Here is a 21,902-nt window from a genome sequence, read left to right as displayed (position 1 = left end):
TCATCGGTCGTAACACGCAATATGTGCCGGTGATAGTGTTAGGTGGAAACCGTGGTTCGACAGCCTCATCTTATGGCAGTCGATCATAGCGGCGATCTCCTATCTTTGAGCAGAGAAAACAAGAAAACATTCAAATTATCGAAAAAGACATCGGGGTTCCGTATAATACGAATTCGTATCACTGCGTGTATAAATAAATAGGATCACACTTCCCTTTGGATGCTTGCGCTGATCAAACTGGAAGTAATACATTTCTCACATCATGTCAACCAAGCCATACACAGAGAACATGATATGTGACCTTGACACTATCAAAGCCCAATTCCAGCTCCCCACCTCAATGTTGGGACCCACCACCTGCGAGGCTCAAACGGCTGCCGCCACGAAAGCTGCCCGACTGCGCCGCCATAGTCAATCGAAGGTTGTCACTGGGTCTCGTAAGAGCCTTTGCCTACCACGCTTGTGCAGCGTTGGAGATATTGCGTCCGTCTTGATTGTAAGACAAGAGTCGCCATGGGATACCTATCGGAAGGTAATTACATATGAGATTGCCGGGAAAGTTACGATTGCCACGCGCCGTACCCGTCCGTCTCGCATGGTTGCCATCCGGACATACCGGAGGCAGAACGCTCAAAGATTAATCCACAAATTCGGGCGTCTCGAGCATAGGAACGTCCTCACCTTGCATGAATGCTATATGCACGACGAGCTTGCGTTCTTTTTGGTTGACGACTTGCCGTTGACCCTCGCGCATGTTGTGATTACTCCCACACTTTATCCCAGCGAAGCAGAATTGGGATCCATCATCTTCCAGGTTTGCCCGTCGTAGTCTGTTTGATGAGCTGTCCTGACTTTTTAGATCCTCGACGGTGCCTGCTATTTAGCATTATTTGGCCTTGCGCATCAGTCTCTGGCGTGTAACGAGATACTGTTCGGGATTGACGGGACCATCAAAATAGGTCTGTTGGTGAACCTCTCTTGCTTTGTCTGGCTAATAAATGACAGCGTCTCTAGAATTTTGTGTGGATTGCACGTCACAGCAATCCGAAGCTGCATATATTGCCGTGCTTCCGTCAATTACGATGTGGCTCATGCAGAAATATGACAAAGATGAAGGCGTTGTTGGCGTGAATGATCTAGAGCGCTGGCCAATTGATTCCGCTGCGGTGGATTTCTTATCCGCCACCGAGACGGCAGGATCGATTGATTTTCTAAGAAATGTAAGTTTTGCTAACAACATATCGTATTTTGCTAAAATCCAGTAGCAACCACTGTTGGCGGCCAAGCATCGCCCGAGGGATGATCTAGTCATTCTCGCAAGAGCTGCTCTGCTCTCTTGTAGTGTGAATTGCGTTTATAGCCCCGTATGCAACAAGTGTTAAGAAACCTAGACATAGCGAACCATTCTGCCCAAGCGTGATCACGTCTATTTCTCGTAGCTCGCTGGATCTTATGGTAAACAGCATTATGTAAGGCCGCATATTATTCAAGTTGAGCAGATTGAGATCAAAGAACATAACAGAAATTAGTGACCAACATTGTATGGGTTTCCTAACGGTAATATTAAACTCTCTCTCTAACTAAAAACTATGAACTTGACAATTTTGTAGGATATGCTGACAAAGAGTAATATGCACTTTTATGTGATGTGTCTGATCTGATGTCGTAAGATATTCTGGGTAAATACCCAGAAATCCACACGCAGATCCACCATATTTCTGACACACCCCCCAGTTTTCGAGGCCCCTTTTCTAGGCCTGGGAAACTGCTCAATTCTTCAATTTATGCATGGTTTTCAAACCAGAATCTGTTTTGAAGGGTGAATCAGGTGATTCACGTCTCTCATTCCGATCAGATCTCGAAAGATCTGCTGCTTCTGTTTGGGTAAGGCCTTGGTGAGGCCATCGGCTGGCATCTCGGCGGTTGGAATCCATGCGACAAGAACTCGGCCTTCACTGACCTCTTGCTTCATCCAGCACCGATTGATATCAACATGGCGAAGCTTTGTATGCATTGCGGCATCTTCCTTCGTCAATAGGTCAACAGTTTGTTGGTTGTCGCACAAGATAGTGAGAGGATGGGACGGTTCAAATCCTAATGCGCGGAGGACTCGACGCCACCATTGGACTGTTTTTCCGGCCTCAGCAAGTGCGAGTAGCTCTGCTTCGGTTGTCGATGTTGTAACGGTCTTCTGTTTCGATGCCTTCCAATCTATGGGCCCACCATATAACTTGCAGACATATCCTTCGGAGCTGCGCCGGTCGGGGTTATCGCCGAAAGAAGCATCGCTGGCAAATTCAACCGATTTTGCTGCTAATTCGATACCTGGATCGAGGCCTCTCACTCCATATTCAATGGCCCAAAACCTGGTTTCGTATAGGTATTGGATGATCCGATCAATAGCGTCGATGTGCTTAGGACCTGGATTCATAAGAAATTCAGCGGCTTTGGCGGTGGCTTTGGCGGCGTCTGGGCGTGAGATGGTTGTAGCATACTGAGCAGATCCAACTTTGGCTTGGTACCCATGGATCTGACTCGGTGTTGCTACTCCATCATATGGGAGCAAAGGCTCAGTGCTCATAGGGGTTTCGACCCTGCGGTTGGTTTTGAGGTTATACCGACTTGTCATGCTCTCAATATAGCTATCTTGGCATAGCCATAGCTTCTTCTGAGATCTGTCTCTCAATATGCGGATGTTTAGGAACCAACTGGCATCAAGTTCTCGCAATTCCCATTGCTTCTTCATTTCTTGGTCCAGGGTAGCTGCTTGCTTAGAATAGGAAGGATGATTGACCATGATAATGTCGTCAACATAGAAGAAAACGATTATTCCTTGGGTGGTGAAAATGCATGGATCCTCAGGCACGGGGGTCAGTCCCAATTTGACCAGCACTCTGGTTGCTTCCTGCTGCCACAAACGCGGTGACATACGTAAGCCATAAAGCGCTCGGAGTAACAGCCAGCAGTGGCCTGAGCGTTCGAAACCAGGCGGGCACTTGGTGTATACCTCACCTTGAATGGCTGAGTTGAGGAACGCTGTCACTACATCTCGTTGTATCATGTCGAGGTCAAATGCTGCGACCAGTGCAAATACAGCGCGGGCTGTTTTCACCGCGAGAGTTGCGGCTCTCTTTTCTTCAGTAGTGATCCACTGTAGATCTCCACGCACACAGATCCTCGCTTTGAACTTCTCCAGGACTCCGTCGGCATCATATTTATATGTGAACACCCACTTGAGTGGAAGAACCTGTGTCCCTTTGGTGTTCGGGTGCGACACCTCGCGGAATGTGCCTTTGTTTCGTAGAGTCTCGATCTCAAAGGCTGCGGCCTCGGTGAATTCTTTGGCAAATTTATGGTTCTTCATCTCAGCCCAGTTCTGGGGCTCTATTGGCATCTGATCTCGATGGTGTTTCTTGGTATGGGATGCTTGTTCATGCATACTGATGGTGAACGCATGAAGCAATTCAGGCGGGTTGTCGGCAGGATCTTCATCGTGAAGAGATAGGTATGCTGAGAAATCTCGGTTGGTTCTTGGCCTGCGAGATCTGCTGCCGCTGGTAATGATGTTGGATTGATCAATGTTTCTTGAGATGTCTCTAGGTGCACGGGCGGGTGCTATCTCATATCCTGGTCTAGGCGCAGTTTGTATGGCAGTTGGATGCGTAGGTTGCGGTGACTGTGCTAATTCTTGCTGAAGTTGCATCTCGCTTTCTGATACTGTCTCCTCCCCTTCAGTTTCGATCGATGGTATGACCGAGATCGGATCTGGTGACGATGACAGGGTATTCGGGAGTCGAGATCTCGATGGTGTTGATCTCTGGATTAATGGATCTTGCGATAGTGAGGTTATTGTTGATGAAGAGATCCTCGGAGGCCTTGGTTCGGTGGGAAAGCTTCCTGGTATGTTGGTATTCGACCATGAGATCTGGTTTGGTCTGATTGATTCAGGCGTCACGGGTAAAATAGAGGCTGTTTTGGGAGATAGTGGTAACGTGGGTTTTCCGGCTTCCTCTCCTTGTTTGGTATGCTCTGCTTCTTCTCCCGCCGAGTTCCTTGCTAATACCATTGGCATTCTTAGCTCTATACTGATCTCTGTTTCGGCTTCTTGCAATGTGAGCACCTCAGGCCAGTTATCGAGGCCATCTGTCAATGTGCTGACTGCTTCTTCATGCTCAGGTACCGGTGTACTCGGAGAGTATCGGCGGGTCTCATCAAAAATAGCATCTCTGACTATGTCAACCCGGCCTTTGCCGGCACGGCCTTTGTGCGGGAACCAGATCTTGTATAGGTTCTTAGAAACATATCCAACAAGAAATCCGATCTCTGCTCTCGGTGCCATCTTGTCAGATTGAACCCTTTTGATGATCCTAGAGTACGCTAAACAGCCATACAATCTCAGGTTTGACAGGTTGACGATCTGATCGCGCACGCCGTCGGGTGCGGTATGCCTCATGAGTTCTTTCCACGGTACAATCCACCGATTCTTGATCTTGGTGGGCACCCGATTCAGCATGTATGCTGCGGAATAGATCGCTTCTGGCCATAGGGTTCGGGGGAGATCTGTGTCGTTCATCAAGGCTCTGGCGGTTCTCACTATGACCCCCCAGATCTCTCCGCGGGCCCATTCATCTCGGGTAGGCCAGGTGGTGCATGCTCAATTATACAACCTTCATTTTCGATCATCATCTCGACCTCATCTCCCGCACTTCGCTCATTATCATAGTGAAACACCTTGATATTGATGTTTAACCAATTCTTTGCGATGGCAATAAACTTCCTAACAGCCATCTGACATTCGTTCTTCTTGGTATGGGTGAACACGAAGTGGCATTTGATTCCATCCAGGTAAAAGTGGGTTAACCAGATATGACCATTGTGCGCAGGCTGATTTTGAACAAGGTCAAAGTGCACTCTGCCGAATACACCATATGCCTGACCGATCTTCCGCCGAGAGATCTGCTTCGGTGCGTCTGCTAACTGACAAGCTTCACATACCTGTTTGACAGGGTTGCTCTCAGTAATGGTGACTCCCTCGGTCATCTCCGACAGTTTGGTAATGCGGTCTGGTCCTATGTGACCTAGGCGCCGGTGCCAGGTCTCCATTGATGCAGCTGATTTAGGTTCTTGCGCCGATCTTTTAGTGGTAAAAACCATTTCTCCGGGCGGTGCTTGGGCCTCGATCAATGCCATGGTGGCGGCGTCGGGCTGCGTCAACCAAGAAAGCTTCTGTTCTTGGTATATCTTTAGCAGCGGCTTGCCATTATCAGTTTCAATCCAGTTGTTTCGGAAGCACATAAAGGCCCCCCCTTGATGATCAAGCCATGAGAGATCAGATTGGTATGGAAATTAGGTGAGTACCTGGTTTCATACAACTCTAGTCGTTTTGGTTGGCCAGTAGTTGGATTGATCCCATAGATAACGACGGTGCCAACACCATCGATTCTTGTGCGCGTATCGCCGACCTTGATGTTGCCATGACTTTCTCGGAAACTAACGAATTTGCTCCGATCGTTGCATACATGTGTATCCGCCCCGGTGTCAACAACCCATTGCTTCTCCATAGGTATGGTCGCTTGCTTGGTTTGGGTTGACATGGCGGCTTGCTCGGCTTTCTGTGCGACTTCCTGGGGAGGTACCTTTGAGAAGAAGCCACATGCTTGGTCGTCAATTATGGTAGAGTGCGCCTGTTTCTGCGTCATGCCCATTTCTGATCTTTTCTTCGCAATAAAGTCTTTCCATGTAGGATCAGCCATCATAGCTCTATCCCACTTTTGTTTCTGGTCTGGGATGATCTTGTAACCCTCCGGTCTGCCTGATTCATAGGCAGCCCAGCACTTCCAGGCAGGGTGGCGGGCCTTCGATCCGCATGGGCATGGCCTTTGCCAAAATGGCTTTTCGGTGGCTGGTATAGCCGCCCCTTTCTTGACGTTTGTTGGTTGTGCTTCCTCATGGCCTTGCCAGGTCGAAAATACAGCTTTGGAGATACCTCTCTGGGTACTGGCTTTGCCGTGGCTGATTGCCCAATGGGCTTTGTACCTAGTGAGCAGCTCGGGTAATTCAACATTCTTGTCTTCCAATCTGAGCGTCCAGGTTTCATGAAAGCCAGGCGACATAGTTGAGATGGCATCTAGGAATTGCACGGTGGCGTCATTGGCTTCGCTCATGCCAGCCCTCGCGCACCGAACCTGGATCGTTTCCCAATTCAATAACCATTTCTCAATGTCGGTGTTTCTGTCTAGACCTCGGTCTAAATTTCTCCATTGCTGACGCAGTTTGGCTGCATAGGTAGGATCGCACTCAGGTGCAAATCTCTGTCGCAGGTTGCGAAGCAGTTTCCATGGGGTATCATGGGTGATAAAGGTCTGATAACTAGGGTGTAGGCTGTTTTTAATAGCCGTTGCCACACAGTTGAGGCCTAGGATCCTCTTTCCATGCTTGCTAACTTGGGTTGACCATTCCACTTGTTGTAGTTTGACGATCTTGTACCAGTTGACCGGATCGTCGTTCTTAGCAGCCTCAATTGATGGAGGCTCTGGTTCATCTGGAACAACAGGTTGATCTTTCTTGTCCGGGTCACACAACTCCCACACGTTATATTGCTCGGCAATCCCTCTGATGGTGGACAGCCAGGCTTCCCAGTTTGTTGAGTCTCTCAGAATAACGCGAGAGGACGATATCGCGGAGAGAGTGGTGTCTCCCATATTGTGGTTGACCGATTTCCGATTGATGATTTCAGGGGTTCAGGGGTTCGGCGGCAGGCAGGGATCACAAGAATCAATTGGCTTGCAACGTCGAAACAAAGGTTGGTTTAACAAAATGGGTTAAATTAGAAGCGATTCCGGGCTCATAACTAACAGAAATTAGTGACCAACATTGTATGGGTTTCCTAACGGTAATATTAAACTCTCTCTCTAACTAAAAACTATGAACTTGACAATTTTGTAGGATATGCTGACAAAGAGTAATATGCACTTTTATGTGATGTGTCTGATCTGATGTCGTAAGATATTCTGGGTAAATACCCAGAAATCCACACGCAGATCCACCATATTTCTGACAGAACATTATAGTCTTGACAGAGACAAAATACAACCACACGTTCTAAAAAATCCCAAAACAAAACAGAATCTAAAATGTTGAACTTGAACAGTGAGTACATAGGAATTTGTATTTGCTATGTCTTCCTTGAGCACCGAGGCTCAGGGTTGGCTCAGGGTGAGCTCAGGGTTGGCTCAGGGTGAGCTCAGGGTGAGCTCAGGGTGGGCTCAGGGTAGGCTCAGGGTTGGCTCAGGGTAGGCTCAGGTAGGCTCAGGGTAGGCTCAGGGTAGGCTCAGGGTAGGCTCAGGGTAGGCTCAGGGTAGGCTCAGGGTTGGCTCAGGGTTGGCTCAATGGTGGCAAAATTGGGAGTCAACTCCGATGGGGGAAATTCTGTGATTTCCCCGCACCGTATTGTCACACTTGGTTATTCATTACCGGCGAATATCTCTGTGTGTTTTGTATGGTAATATTCACCATACCGGAATAACTGTGTTGTAACACACAGTAATCGTGCCACACACAGCTTTCAATACCAGGAGGGTGTTGATGGGCCTGGCGCGATTACATAGACTGTGGATCATTACAATAGATCATCAGGTCAATTATCTTATTATCAATTGGTCGTCCTCAATACTACAATTTAGTAGTTTCCAGTATCCGGGCAAACAACGTTAAATTGTCCGTAAGGTACGGGGTGTATAACGCCATTTGGAAGACGCCCGGAGACCGATGCCCGTTTTACTTGTCGCTTGCAATCGAGTTCTTAGCTGTGATACCATACTACAGCTTCATGATTCGGACTCGTAATTCGCGACTGCTTATAGGCTTCAAAAATAGAAGGCAACCCATACCAAAGGCCTAGAAATAAAGCACAGACAGGTGCACTGGTGGCCTCGTCGGTCCGTCAATAACATGGCCTATCTCTAGTTTGAGGCTCCAAGGAAACTGTGGCTCGGGAAAATAAAGGGAAGACGCGGCCTGCCAGGAGACGACTCTTATGCTTAGAACGGCTACACCCAGTAAAGAAATGAAGACCACAACACGAGAAAGGTGATACAGTACATGTGGTCATACCCCGTGACTACAAAGTGTCTTTTACCCAGGATTGACCAGATTCGTGGAAGCGAAGATCAAACATTCTTGTCACACGGCAAAGACCAGCTCTACCAAAACCTAAATAAGTCTATAAATCCCAGCTGAGATAACAAATATCGCACCCATAACCCTGAACTCCGGTAACATCTTCATGAAGTGAGAAAACGGAGACTATTTCGTATTTATGCCATACCAAGAGCTGTTCTAGAAGAGCGGGAGACGGTTCCATGCACCCTTTCTGCATGGTTCAGTAGCGCAGACTTCGACTCCAACTTCTCTCCGCAGATAGAGCACCCAAAACGCATGTCATTTGGAAACGGCTTGATATGCTTGTTGACGAAGTGTCGGCTCAGAGATCCAGAATTCTTGTACGTTCTCATGCGATCGCTTTGTGGCAGCATAGGGCTACCAAGGCAAATAAAGCAGATCGTTGGTCTCTCTGTTGGAGATTTGACGCAAACCGAAGCGATAGCCTGGGAAAACATATCGTCGCTCTTATGTGAAGGGATTGGATTCTGCCTTTTAGGCAAAGCGGCAGCCGGTGGCATATTGGCAGCATCGGCGGAGCGTTTTTGGGTGACACGAGGCCGCGAGGGTGCGCCCTCTTCTGCATCACATACCGCAATCACTGCATTGATTGCAGCAATTCGACGCTCATACTCTTTCTCAACCGTCGTACCCGGCATCGTCAGGACGGTGTCGATAAGGGTCATATGCTGTGGTGTCATATAGCCAGTGCTTTCTAAAGCGACCTTTACTTCTTCGTCGACCATCTTTCCGGATAGTTGCCGTTCGCTGTCGATCACCGGTTGCTCGTTCTTATACCGCTCCAAGTTCTCACGAATCAAGCGATTGCGTTGTCGTCCTTTTTCGTTTCGCAAATCACGTACAGCAAGATTATACTGCTCCTCTGCACGTTCAAATTTCTTGCGTAACTTGTCCACTTTTTTGTTTTGCAGTACCCATCGTCTGTGGAGTTTCCGCAGACGACGAGAAACTGACCCTTTCTGCGGAGGATCATCACCAAACTCGCGCTGGAGAGCGAACTGAGCATTTTCAAACGTTCGTCTTTTCACGTCCCGGGCCTGCTCTCGTGCTTGCTTGAACTCTTCCATGGCAATCACACGCGGGATTTGATTGACAGAGCTCGAATATTCTAGCCTATATGGCCTGCGCGGATCGATAGACCGACTCATCGAGCAGGCAAAACGCATGAGCTGCTTCTGAGCGGGCATGCCTCGGACAATTGCCTGAGCATCGACGTGGATACCAACACTGTAGTGCCGAACAAATGTGTTAATGCTGGCATGCTGGAGCATCACATTTTGTAGTTCATTTGACACATCCGCTGTATAGTATGGACTTGTTAGTCAAGAAGCGCAGAGTCTAAACAAGGGCCACTCACGACTATCATTGAATGCTTTCGCCGCGCCGTACCGGAGGCCATAGGGCTTCGTGACCTCTTCAAAGCCCGTAATTTCGCCCCCCACGTTTCATACGATAACGTAGCCAGCCGCCTGACAGATTCTGTTCCAGGGCAATTCGGATCCCATTGGGTTCTCTCAATGCGTGACAAAAAACATATTGATCAAGAATTTCCTGTCTCAACTTCAACTCCTGCTGTCCAAGTCCATTCAAAACCCGAAGACTATACAAATTTTCTGGACAGTTCATCACGCGACCGTCTTTAGAAAGCGTCTTGAATGCCCCGACTCGAAAAAGCAAGCCCAACAAGAAAACGTGCGGGCTAAGGACCAGCGTAGGATCAAAAATGACCTCCGGGATAGGGAAGGTATTCCTATTGCAATCAGCTAAGCTGACCTGATTCGAGCTCGTATCGCTGTGAGGAGGGTAAAAGTGGAATGGAAGGACAACGACAGGGCAAGGTGAATAGAACCATGGATATAAACGAGGGATTCAGGGCTAGGGGAATATTCTTACGATTCCTTCTTGCCAAGAAATGATTTTGTGAACTCCGGTCTCATATAAATGAAAAGCCGAGGAAGGTGGCCATTTGGATCTCGTACCAGGGTCAACATGAGGTCCCGGTAACGAAGGTTCAAGAGCGCTCCAGGCCGGCTGCCAGTGATGGCGGCCAGTTGACAGTACAGGAGGAGCTGCACCCGGTACCAGCCACAAGGGAAAGTCATCTCCGTCGTAGACAGTACCACTCGAGCAAACTCGGCCACATCTTCAATATACATGGTCGCTTTCGGTCGCCGATCGAAGCAGAGATTTTTCTCAGTCGCAACTATCGCAAGCACCTATGGGCTGTCAGCCATAAACAGATCAGTCTGACAGATTAGCGGACCAGCAGACTCACATCCTCGATTTTGACGATCGTATCTTTACTAAGTCCATGCCCGACTTCAGCCTTGTAGACCAGATGCCACCATTTCCAGAATGTCTCCAGCGAGCTTTTATACTTCAGTCCCGGCGTGTGTCGCCCGTTCTTCCCCCTCCGCTGATCACAGCGCCAGGAAAAGAGAGCTTTCAAAAAACGGATCGTCTCCTCTGTGTCAGAGAGCCAGAAGAAACATTCCACCGGGTCCCGCTTTCCGCCCTCGCAAAACCTGAATTAGCCAAATGCAATTGGAGAAACCATGGGGGTGGCACGCTCTCACCTGTCCCAATAGTCCCGCGTCTCATCCAGTTTGTCTTGGGTTCTTGGGCTGTAGCGTTTTTGCCGAAGCTGGGAGACATCGAGACACTCTGCCTCCTGGAGATAGTGCTCCGGTGGAAGCTGCTTCTCTTCGTCTTCCATGGGAAATTCATCCTCCGACTCCGATTCATCCTCGTCATCACAATATGTGGTGACCGAATCGGTTTCTGAGGCTTCGTTCGAGAAGATCTCAGGCAGTTCTGAGCTCGCGTCGCTCTCGTCGTCTGACAAATCAGGACGTGAAAGGCAAGGCATGATGTGGGAGCAGTGTCCGGCAGGGAATAGGGAACTGATCAAGAGTGTATAGATTCCACTCGAAACACCAGGGTTCTGCCGGAGAAACAGATTGGATGATGAGAAGATCGCTGGCGAGCGGGAAGAATGAAAATTCGGGAGTCATGGCGGTCGGTATTTATGGAATCTAGGGAATAAAGGTGCTCAAAAGGTGCTGAAAGGGGAGACAGAATGGCTCCTTCTTTCCGGACCCTGGTTGGAACGGGCTCGCAGCGGCAGTATCACGAGTGGGACCAGGAACGGCCGGCGCTCCAGTGAGGTCGCTGCGGGGCTAGGCGCCATGCAACGGGCAAAAAGAGAGTGAAAGTGGCAGTAGGTCACATTGGCTGTGTCCTTAGATACACGTGACGCCAAGACCGTCACCGGTGAATGGGAGGCTTAAAACGGCCCCATGGTTATGTATAGTATATATTAGTATATACTATATTCTAGTGGTCTATACTAGCACTAAGCCTAATTAGGAAGCTAGGGAGCGTATACTACAGATACTAGTCATATGTTCTTACCCACTGCCCCACTACAATTTGACCCGGCAACCAACCCACCATTTTATTTTTCTTCCTACACCTCCCCTATTGCTCCGATTGTAATGGAAATTGATGCAAAAAGTAGCAAAACGGCGCAGCTTACTGCTATACAACGGTCAGCTATTGTATCCGCTCACAAGAATGGTATTTCGCAGGTGAAATTAGCTAATGATTTCGGCTGTTCTGGGAATTGATAGGGACACTCCCACTTTTGTTCCGGACACTCCTAATTACGTAATATCCATGATTAGGTAATTGAAAACGTCATGTGATTGTATTGGTATTCATTCTCCGTATTATTTACATGACCTTCGTGTATGCCCAACTTTACCACATGCAGTGCATTTAAAGGGTGCCCTCTTCCGTTTATTCATAGTCTCGCTGTCGTCTTTCTGCTCCAATTGATCCCACTTCCGCTTTTTAGGCTTTGGAAAAGGAATCAAAGGCTCTAAGAGAGGAAGGTATTCTGATTCCATTTCAGAAAGCCCAGTTCGCCAGAATGGGTGGATATCTGTCAATGGGATAGCTTTATTGCTCTCCAATAAACTAGTAATCCGATGGGCACAAGGAAGACCCATTGTCCTTGTGAACGTATTAGTACAAGGGGGTAAAGGAGCAAGATTTGTAGCTCTTCTAGCCTTTGTAACTTGCTCGCCAATTAGTCGTATCGAATAGCGGGAGGTCCTGATCACAATATTAGTATAAAGTTGATGTAAGGTTACTACTGGCCTCTCAATCTGATCTCGTCTAAAATCATATTCAAGCGTAGCATGCTGGGTTTGTAAAGCCTGTGAAATCCTTTCAAATACGATCAACATATCCCCTGTCGAAGCACCGATGTGCTTTTTTAAAAAGGCATGTGAGCCTTCAACTCGAGAGGTCGCAGAATTACCGAGGTGTAGGCATTGTTGTGTCCATGCAACTATAAATTTTTCTTTATGAATTAGCCATGTCTCCTTAACATATCGAAGAGAAGGGGAGGTCTGATATCGCTTCTCGAACTCTGATAGCCTCGAATTGTAGTCGTTCTCTGTAGTAGAATAAATTAGCTGATTCCATGATTTTTGAAATGTTTGATATTCGGCGTTCGTCGTAAAATGCTGCTTCGTATTAGACGTTACGTTCTTGTTAATATGCCAGATGCAAAGAAGATGGGGATAATCTGGACAGACGACCTTGACAGCACCTAATAATGCAAGGTCTCTATCTGTACAAAGAACTGGATAGAAAGAGAGGGGGTCGAGAAATGAGAAAAAAGTCTTTAAAGCCCAAATATAGCTCTCTTCCTGTTCATTCTGCATAAAGCAAAATGCAACGCTAAAGGTTGAATTTGATGGCGAGACACCAATAATATGCAATAGAGGCATACGATATCGGTTTGTCTTATAGGTGCAGTCTAGGACGAATACCCTGTTGTATAGGTTAGCATACTTGATTGACTCTGGGTGTGCAAACATAAAAAAGAGGACATGTCCTTCGCTATCCTGCTTAATAGCATATTTCCAGTGATTTTCCTTCAAAGTCTTCAGTAGAAACTCAAGGGGAGTGCTATTACCGAGCTTTTGCCTTCGTAAAGCACTTCGCGCATTGTAGATGTCTCGAGGGGTAACTAAAGCATTAGGATGCTCTCGTTTGATTAGAGCTAGGATGCCACGAGGGTTAGATCCAATTTCCGATAGATGTAGGACCTTTTGAAGCTGCTCCTCTGTGAGCCGACGGGCAGCTGAATGTCCGATCATATTATCATCAGCTGTGTGATTATGATTCCGGTTTTGGACCTGTAACTCCCACTTATCATCAAAAAGCATTTTCCCGTATAGCTTAAATGGACAGCCAATCCGCCGTGTAGTTGTCGTTCTTCGTTTCGCTCCATCAGGAGCATTCACTCGGTCACGATACGTGCCACCACGGTCACAACCAAGATAGATGTACTTATCTGTGATTGATCGTATAGTAGTGACAGCGTAACCTTGCGAGAGAGCATGCTGACGGACAGAGGCAATTAATAAATCTCTGCTATCAAAAATTTGCTCAGTAGGGGGCTCCATTTCTGAAAAATCCGAGAGGCAGAGATTTGAGGAGCTAAGAAAAGAGGGAGGCGAGGGCTGGGGATTTATACTATACTATGGTATGACATTTAGAATGATGTTGCTGTGGTAATTCCAATAACGTGATTCCCGGCTAGCCGGTCATCCCGGCTACGCGGTCACCCCCTCATAATTTTCGTCTCCGTAGTAACCCTCTGTTTTCAAGCAGTCACCATGCCTCCAAAACGCTCGCAAAAAGCACAAAAATCTATTGAACAGGAGGGCCGTATCCTATTAGCTATCAAAGCTATTCAGAATGGCAGATTTACTTCGGTCGCTGCTGCTGCTCGGTCTTTTGATGTTCCACGTACAACACTCGGTGCTAGGATCATAGGGCGAACAAATCAGTCCGATACTCGCTCAGCTCTGTATAAATTTACTCAGCTTGAAGAGGAATCTATCCAGGATTGGTTAGTTTCCATGGATCAGAGAGGTGCAGCTCTCACAATCTCTATGTTAAGAGATATGGCTAGTTTACTGTTGCAATCCCGCGATTCTAGCTCCTCTTCAACCCCTCCAACTGTGGGTAAAAATTGGCCAACTGAGTTTATTAAAAGGCATCCAGGCCTTACTACTCGTTTCTCACGCAAATATGACTACAAGAGGGCCCAGAATGAGGACCCAGCCATAATAATTGAGTGGTTTAAGCTGGTTGAGAAAACAATCCGAGAAAACGGCATTGTTTCGGATGATATCTATAACTTTGATGAATCTGGCTTTGCTATGGGGATAAATGCGACTACAAGGGTTATCACGCAAGCATTCTTTCATGGTCGGAGAGGTGTTCTACAGGCTGGGAATCGTGAATGGGTCACTGTTATCGAATCTATCTGCGCGTCTGGGAGGGCCCTTCCACCATATATCATTTTTAAGGGCAAAAACTTTATGGCTAGATGGTTCGATGACCTTCCAAAGCAGTGGGCTCTCAATGTTAGTCCTAAAGGCTGGACTAGCAATGATATTGGATTGGATTGGCTTCAAAAGCACTTCATTCCACATACAACAAGCCAGACAAAGGGGAAATTCAGACTTCTAGTCCTTGATGGCCACGACAGCCATCTTACGGCTAGATTCGACCAGATCTGCAAAAAAAACAACATCATTCCAATTTGTATGCCTTCGCATGCCTCTCATCTTTTACAGCCTTTGGATGTTGGCTGTTTCGCTGTTTTAAAGAAGTTTTACGGCACAGAAGTTGCGGAGTATATGAGATTGGGTATCGATTCTATTGAGAAAGAAGACTTCCTAGAGATCTTTCCACAAACACGACCGCACGCTTTTAAAGAGACTACGATTCAGAATGCCTTCGCGGCTACTGGTTTAGTTCCTCTAGACCTGGATCGTGTGCTAGAAAAGCTCAATATTCGTCTTCAATCCCCACCCCTCCCGAATCGACCAACCTCACAAGGTTCAACTTCTGATAGCAATATCTCGACCGGTATCCCTTGGACAACCAAACAACTCAAACAACGGAAATCTAGGCTCGATTCTGGTCTAAGTTCAGTCACAGATAAGATCTCTTCGCCCACCAAACGGGATCTTCAGCAGTATTATAACATGACTGTCAAGATGCTTCATTCGCAAATCTTAATGAAGGATGAAATCAAGCGTTTACGGGAGGCAAACAGAAAACAGGTGAAAAAAAGAGCTAGATCTAAGAGGCAAATTGCTCATGAAGGCAGTTTAACCGAAGTTTTGGATATCATAAATCCTGTTGGTGGAGAAAGAGGTGGTGTAGGTGAATATATATCTGGTCCTGTAGCTGCCCAAGAACCTATTGTTGAACCTTCACTACCGGTTTTGCCCCCTGTGCGTCGGCAAATCACGTGTTCTAAATGCGGAGGAAAAGGGCATAGGTGTTCTAAATGCCCGCAGGATATTTAAATTGTCAATTTAATGGTGTTTTGGTGGTGTAAATGGAGTTTAAGAAATGTAGAAGATTTGAATTTTTGATGGGGTGACCGCGTAGCCGGGAATCACGTTACAATCACATGACGTTTTCAATTACCTAATCATGGATATTACATAATTAGGAGTGTCCGGAACAAAAGTGGGAGTGTCCCTATCAATTCCCGGATATTTCAACAGGCGGCACACACACACACATCCCAGCAACCGGGATATTCCAACAGAGTTCACATACACTACTTATCCCTACTACCGCTCGGCCCCGCCAGATGGAGGTCGACGACCCCCCTGCGGCCGACCCTCGACCGGGAACTCCGCACCTCTTCGACTCCTCGGAACCCCCTTCGGACCCTGCCACGCCTACTCCCTTCCCTCGAAGCTCCCTGAAACGTAGAGCAGTCTCTCCACCGAGCAAGCCACCTGCCACGGCGCCGGCAGCCTTTCCGGCCTCGACGCGCACCCTTTCCGTCCGCCAACAGGTCAGCGCAGCTGCGGACGACCAACTCCTCTTCCTGAGCGACTGGAAGCTAGCAACAACCTCCCTCGCCGAAGCGCTTGACTCGGCTATCTCCTCCCTACAGGGCCGCCCACGCGAGCTCGCCAGCGCACTCGCAACGAAGTTCATCTCCCTAGCCCGCCGCGATGTACCGCAGCAAGGCCCCCAGGTCCTCCACCGCTTCCCCAGCCCACGGCACCCACTGCCCCCCAGCGAGCACCTCAGATCCCGCAGGCCCAGCCCTGGGCCTCGATAGCCAGTCCCGTGCCCGGCCAGGAAGCCTGGCAAACCACGGCGCCGAACCAACGTGACCGAACCCGGCAGCGGCAGCGCCAGACGAAAGAAAGCGACTCCCGCATCTTCCTCCGACTCCCAAGCTCCTCCAGCTTACGGGATATTGGGCCCCATGGCGTCCGAGTCACACTAGCATGCAAAGTCCCCGGCGAAATCACACGAGTACAAACTGTCCCTACAGGCTACGCTATATCCGCAACCAAAGAAGGCACGACCTTCCTACTCTCTTCCCAGGCTAAACAGCTAGCCGGGGACGGCTACTTCGAGGCCGCGACGGAATACCACCAGGTCGTGGTCTCCCGTATCCCACAGCGAATCTGGACCCCCGATAATGGCTGGATGCCCACTACAGTCAGCGATATTAGTGTAGAAGCGGAGCGAATAACCGGCCAAAAGCCGCTCACGACTAAGCTCTCTAACCACCAGATCCAAGCAGACTCTGTCACAGCGGTTATAGCTTTCCCAAAGAAGCTCCGCTACATGCTTCAGCTATTCGGCGCCTCCGGCCTTTCTAGGCCTACTCGCCCAAAGCAACGGCCGCTACAGTGTACCCGCTGCCACAGCTTCCATGACACGCGGGCCTGCCGCTCTAGCGAACGCTGCGTCTCCTGCGGATCGTCCAAGCCAGAACATACCTGCCGCGCGCAATGCATTAACTGCCATGGACCGCATGCTGCGGACTACCCAAAATGCCCCGCTAGGCCCTATACACAGAAAGGGGCTATCGTCCGCCTCTCGAAAGCTGCCTTGACTGCCGTTCGTAAGGCCGGCCGGACCGCCTTCCAGCAACAACAAGCTAGACGCACCCCTGACCCACGAGCGACTAACCCGGGTCTTCACTATCAACCGTCAAGCCAGCTCTCCCAGGAGCTCGCGAACCAACTCTCCCCCAACGCAGAGCTATGAGAATACTACAGGCTAATGTCCCCACGACCTACTTCTATCGTACGAAGCTGACGTCATCCTAGTCTAGGAGCCCTGGACTGATATGACGAGGCAACTCACGAAGACTCACCCACGCTACCAGCTGTTTGGCCCTACCACCCGCTGGGGAGCTAGGCCTAGAGCTCTGACATACGTACGCAGGGACCTCCCCGCGTTCCCCCTCCCACACCCCGATTCGCCCGATATCGCAGCAGTCTGCATATCCGGACTCACAATAATCAACACTTACCGCCCCCCAAAGGATCTAGTGGTCCCAAACACATCCAGTTCAACACCATCTACCCTCCACACGCTCCTGCAGTACTTCCCCCCCCGCAGAACACCATCCTAGCCGGGGACTTCAACACCCACCACCCACTCTGGCAGCCGGAGACGGAGGCTCACAACACTACCCCAGGAGCAACAGCGCTTATAGAGTGGCTGGAGGCCAACGGACTAGCCCTTTGCATCGAGCCCGGCACCCCTACCCGCGGGCCAAACACCATAGACCTCGTCTTCTCGGACATCCCCGTGGAAGCTACAGCAGAGGACCACCTCTCTTCCACGAGTGACCACGCAACGATACTAATAACAGTAGACTGGCAGGAAACCCCCACCCCGCCGGAAGCTGGGCTCGACCGACTGGGAGAAGGCTAAGGCATTACTCAACCTGCCGCATAAGGACCTTCCTGTTGACGACATAGCCGAAAAACTAGTCAACACCGTGCAAGAAGCCATCCGAGGCGCATCTAAATATAACACCCGCGGGCTCCCACGTACCCCTTGGTGGACGTCAGAGCTCACAGACCTGCTACGACAGACACGGCAGCAGCAGGCGCCCGACTACCTGCCACTTCGGAGAGCGGTTTCCCGCGCGAAGGCCAGCCACTGGAAGGAGCGGATCGAGCACGCCACTTCACCCACAGACGCCTTCACACTCGCCAGATTGCACAGGCGCGCAGACCAGCTCTCCGCTCCCCCTTTACATATCCGGAACGACCGGGTCACGACGCCACAGGGCAAGGCGGACACCTTCCTCACTCACCTCCTAGAGAAGGGAACCTCTCTCCCGCACCAGCAGGAGGAGGGTCCCCCGACTCAGCCCCGAGATCCAGTAGGACTACCAACGAAGGAGGACTGCTGGGCCGCCCTCTGCGCGCCCACTCCGTCTGCCCCTGGAGAGGACGGACTTGCCACGACAGTTTGGAGGGAACTCTGGTCGGTCGTGGGCGACCTAGTCACATCACTCTTCCGCCGCAGCCTAACAGAAGGGCACTTCCCGCAAACCTTCAAATCTGCAAAGGTCGTTATGCTACCAAAGCCGGGGAAGAGGGACCTCACCCAGCCAAAGTCCTGGCGACCCATTAGCTTACTCTCCACCCTAGGCAAAGGCCTAGAACGCTTCATCGCGCAGCGACTCACGGTTCAGACCATTCAAGCACAACTACTAACATCGTGCCACTTCGGCGCCCTACCCGGCCGCTCAGCCGTAGACCTAGTCCAGATCCTTACCCATAGGGTGGAGAGAGCCTTCCAGCAGAAGAAGGTGGCCTCGTTACTACTACTGGACGTGAAAGGGGCCTTCGACGCGGTTGATCACCAGCGGCTCCTATCCCACCTACGCCTCCAGGGATGGGACGAAGGCCTTACCTCTTGGATACACGACTGGCTATCCGACCGCTCCGTTTCGGTCCAGGTCGGAGACGCTACCGCCACCGCAAAAATAAGAGGAGGCCTCCCACAGGGGTCCCCGCTGTCCCCAGTCCTCTTCCTCCTATATGCGGCGCAGATAGTCTCCTCGCAAGATAACTCCTTCTGCTACGCGGATGACCTAGGGCTACTGTTCGTCGGGGACTCCCTCGAGGAGACATCCCAGCAGCTAGTAGAAGTATACAAAACGATCACCCTATCTGGAGCAGCATCAGGTCTCCCATTCTCCCTAGAGAAGACGGAGATACAACATTTCTCGAAGCAGCGGAAGCTGTCCGCGCCTACGGTCACTCTACCAGGGGTAGGCGAGATTAAGCCATCCCCATATACCCGTTGGTTAGGCATCTTACTGGACAGCAAGCTCACCTACCGACCACACATCAACTGGGTCTTCAGCCGGGGCAAGCAGCTCGCACTACATCTCCGGAAACTCAGCAACACCCAGCGAGGATGCCCGGTTGCCTCTATGCGCGCAGCGGTCATTCAGTGCGTGATACCGACAGCGTTATACGGCGCGGAGGTCTTCTACACCGGCCGAGGGCAGAAGGGCCTCATCGACTCCCTACGCTCCCTACTCCGGCTCGCTGCTCTAGCCATTCTTCCAGCTTACAGAACAACCCCTACCTCAGCGCTACTCCGCGAGGCAGACCTACCCTACCCGGAAGCCCTCCTCGACGGCGTCCTCCAAAGAGCAGCAGTCCGATACGCGAGCCTAGACGCTAGGCACCCGATCGCGAGAGTTACCATCGATGCATACGATACTAAAGGGACGAGACTCACCAGAATCCTCCAACGCGTCCCAACGCCGGCACCGGAGAGAGCACGTGTAGAGTCACGTCTCCCACCGCTCCGCATACTACCTACTACAGACGCAAACAAGGCCGCATACGCACCAGCACCGCTACGGTTAACGGTCTACTCGGACGGCTCACGCACTGGCCAAGGGGCTGGGTACGGGTTCGTGGTCTACTACGGCTCTATCCCTATCACCCAAGGGTATGGGCCAGCTGGCTCCCAGTCAGAGGTGTACGACGCCGAGATTATGGGCGCAGTAGAGGGCCTCCAGGCGGCTGTCAACCTACCCTGTGCAAGCTACTCCACCGGCCTCGTTGTCCTCCTCGATAACCTCGCTGCCGCTAGCTTACTCGCGGACGGGAGGCCTGCGCCACACAGACGAAAACTCACGGACTTATTCCAAAAGCTTACTACCCAGTGGGAATCCGCTCCCTATATCCTCAGCACACCCCGCACGCCCGTGGAGGTGCGCTGGATGCCAGGCCACTCTGGGATAGCAGGGAACGAGACTGCCGATGAGCTAGCAAAGAGGGGCGCAGCGTTAGACGGCTCCCATATTCCCCCTTCCCCATCTTACCTTGTGCGCGAAGCAAAACAACATATCCGCACGGCAACGCGTGCCGCGTATACCAGAGACGCACCTCAGGCATACCGAGACCTAAATATCCAACCTCACACCAAGAGCAGCCGCGCTCGGGAACACAGGCTTCCCCGCGGGGTGCTCGGCCGGCTGCTAGCCGCACGGACTGGCCATGGTGACTTCCAGGTATACCACGAGAGGTTCCATCACAGGGACTCCCTTACGACCTGCTCCTGCGGTAAGCCAAAATCCCCCGTCCACTTCTTCTTCTGCCCGCCTGCGAGGAAACGCTGGAAGGATCGATGGAAAGGCCGAAAGGCCAGCCCATCTGCAAGGATAAACTGGATACTGAGCACAGCTGCTGGGGCCGAGGAATTCGGCCGTTTCGTGCAAGAAACGTTCTTCTTCAAGGACATCTGCCCAAATCGGGCACAAACATGCGCCGCATAGCGCAACAGTCTTCACCTCTGCGCAGATGGGAGAGGCCGGCACCCTCTCCCATCCGCGGGTAGTCAGTCCACCCCCAGGAACCCAGGCCAGGATAGTGCCTGGCGCTTCTTTAACCCTTTCTCAGCACGTAGTGCTCAATTTTGCTGCTTTCCAGCGTGTATTTAGTTGAGCTAGTTAGCTAGTTGTAGTAAATCCTCGCTTAGGTAGCACGTCCAGTTACCCCTCGGGAGGTAGTGGGTCACCTGCCAAGTGACCTGCTGGCGACGTTAAATAATCAATAATGACAAACTAAAGGAGCGGTCAAATACCGCTATGGCCTTTTGGGATAGGCTTGTTCATCGTTCACCCAATTTCCCCTAGTATTTGTATGGTATTCGGACTAAATTCGGATACGGTGTCATAACACGCCAGAGCACGGACAGTAGACTCCAGAGATCGCTGAACCGATCTACACACCTTCAATCAATCATCAGATTCTATTGGACATGTGCAGTACTAGCCAGTACATTAATTCCTCATCCTGACAGTTATGAGCCCGGTTGCCAGACTGTCTGAGAGATATTAGACGACCTTGCACTGTATCTTGCAGTCTACGAACCCCCTGAAGCGCTCGGTCGGATACCCCTGAACGACAGTCACCTCTTGTGAGCTCTTACGTTCAGCGCACGAAGATCCGCACCAAAGAAAAGCCGCCTTTGGAATCGACATAAGAGGAGAATCTGAGTATCTGAGCTACATCTTGTGCGAAGATGTCCGATATCACGAGGGAAGATCTGATGCAGGTCCCGCTTGACCAAAAGCTTCAATCAGAAGCGCAGTGGAGGGTCTGGATAGGCCATATCAAGTCAGCGGCTGTTGCAGAAGATGTATGGGACTACCTTGATCCGGAGAAGGCGGATGACGAGGTCCTGCAGGTGCCTAAGGCTCAGGAAGAGCCCTCGATACCACGGGATAACCGCCAACGGGAGAGAGATATCATGGAGCTAGATGATGCCGAACTCAAGAGATATACGTTCGCCGTTCAAGCGTATGATCGCCGCGA

General features: G+C 50.4%; 3 protein-coding genes across 3 annotated transcripts; 1 reads left to right on the top strand and 2 right to left on the bottom strand.

The window, feature by feature from the left end:
• Positions 1–1,795: 1,795 nt before the first annotated feature.
• On the bottom strand, positions 1,796–5,190 carry N7446_012102 (uncharacterized protein; the record flags this gene model as incomplete). Its single annotated transcript, XM_058520844.1, has 2 exons — positions 1,796–4,593; positions 4,668–5,190. 2 exons carry the CDS (start codon positions 5,188–5,190, stop codon positions 1,796–1,798), a joined length of 3,321 nt encoding a protein of 1,106 aa, XP_058367130.1.
• Positions 5,191–5,243: 53 nt separating this feature from the next.
• N7446_012101 (uncharacterized protein) lies at positions 5,244–6,701 on the bottom strand (the record flags this gene model as incomplete). Its single annotated transcript, XM_058520843.1, has 1 exon — positions 5,244–6,701. The coding sequence occupies one exon, from the start codon at positions 6,699–6,701 to the stop codon at positions 5,244–5,246; it is 1,458 nt and encodes a 485-aa protein (XP_058367129.1).
• Positions 6,702–15,880: 9,179 nt separating this feature from the next.
• N7446_012100 (uncharacterized protein) lies at positions 15,881–20,860 on the top strand (the record flags this gene model as incomplete). Its single annotated transcript, XM_058520842.1, has 5 exons — positions 15,881–16,255; positions 16,321–17,157; positions 17,488–17,856; positions 17,924–18,439; positions 18,830–20,860. The coding sequence occupies 5 exons, from the start codon at positions 15,881–15,883 to the stop codon at positions 20,858–20,860; spliced, it is 4,128 nt and encodes a 1,375-aa protein (XP_058367128.1).
• Between the last annotated feature and the right edge of the window lie 1,042 nt (positions 20,861–21,902).

Source organism: Penicillium canescens (assembly GCF_028828765.1).
Source record: "Penicillium canescens strain IBT 15451 chromosome Unknown utg000009l_segment0_segment0, whole genome shotgun sequence".
Taxonomy (NCBI): Eukaryota; Fungi; Ascomycota; class Eurotiomycetes; order Eurotiales; family Aspergillaceae; genus Penicillium; species Penicillium canescens.
The sequence above is the reverse complement of the archived record's forward strand: the minus strand, read 5'-3'. Positions and strand labels throughout refer to the sequence as shown.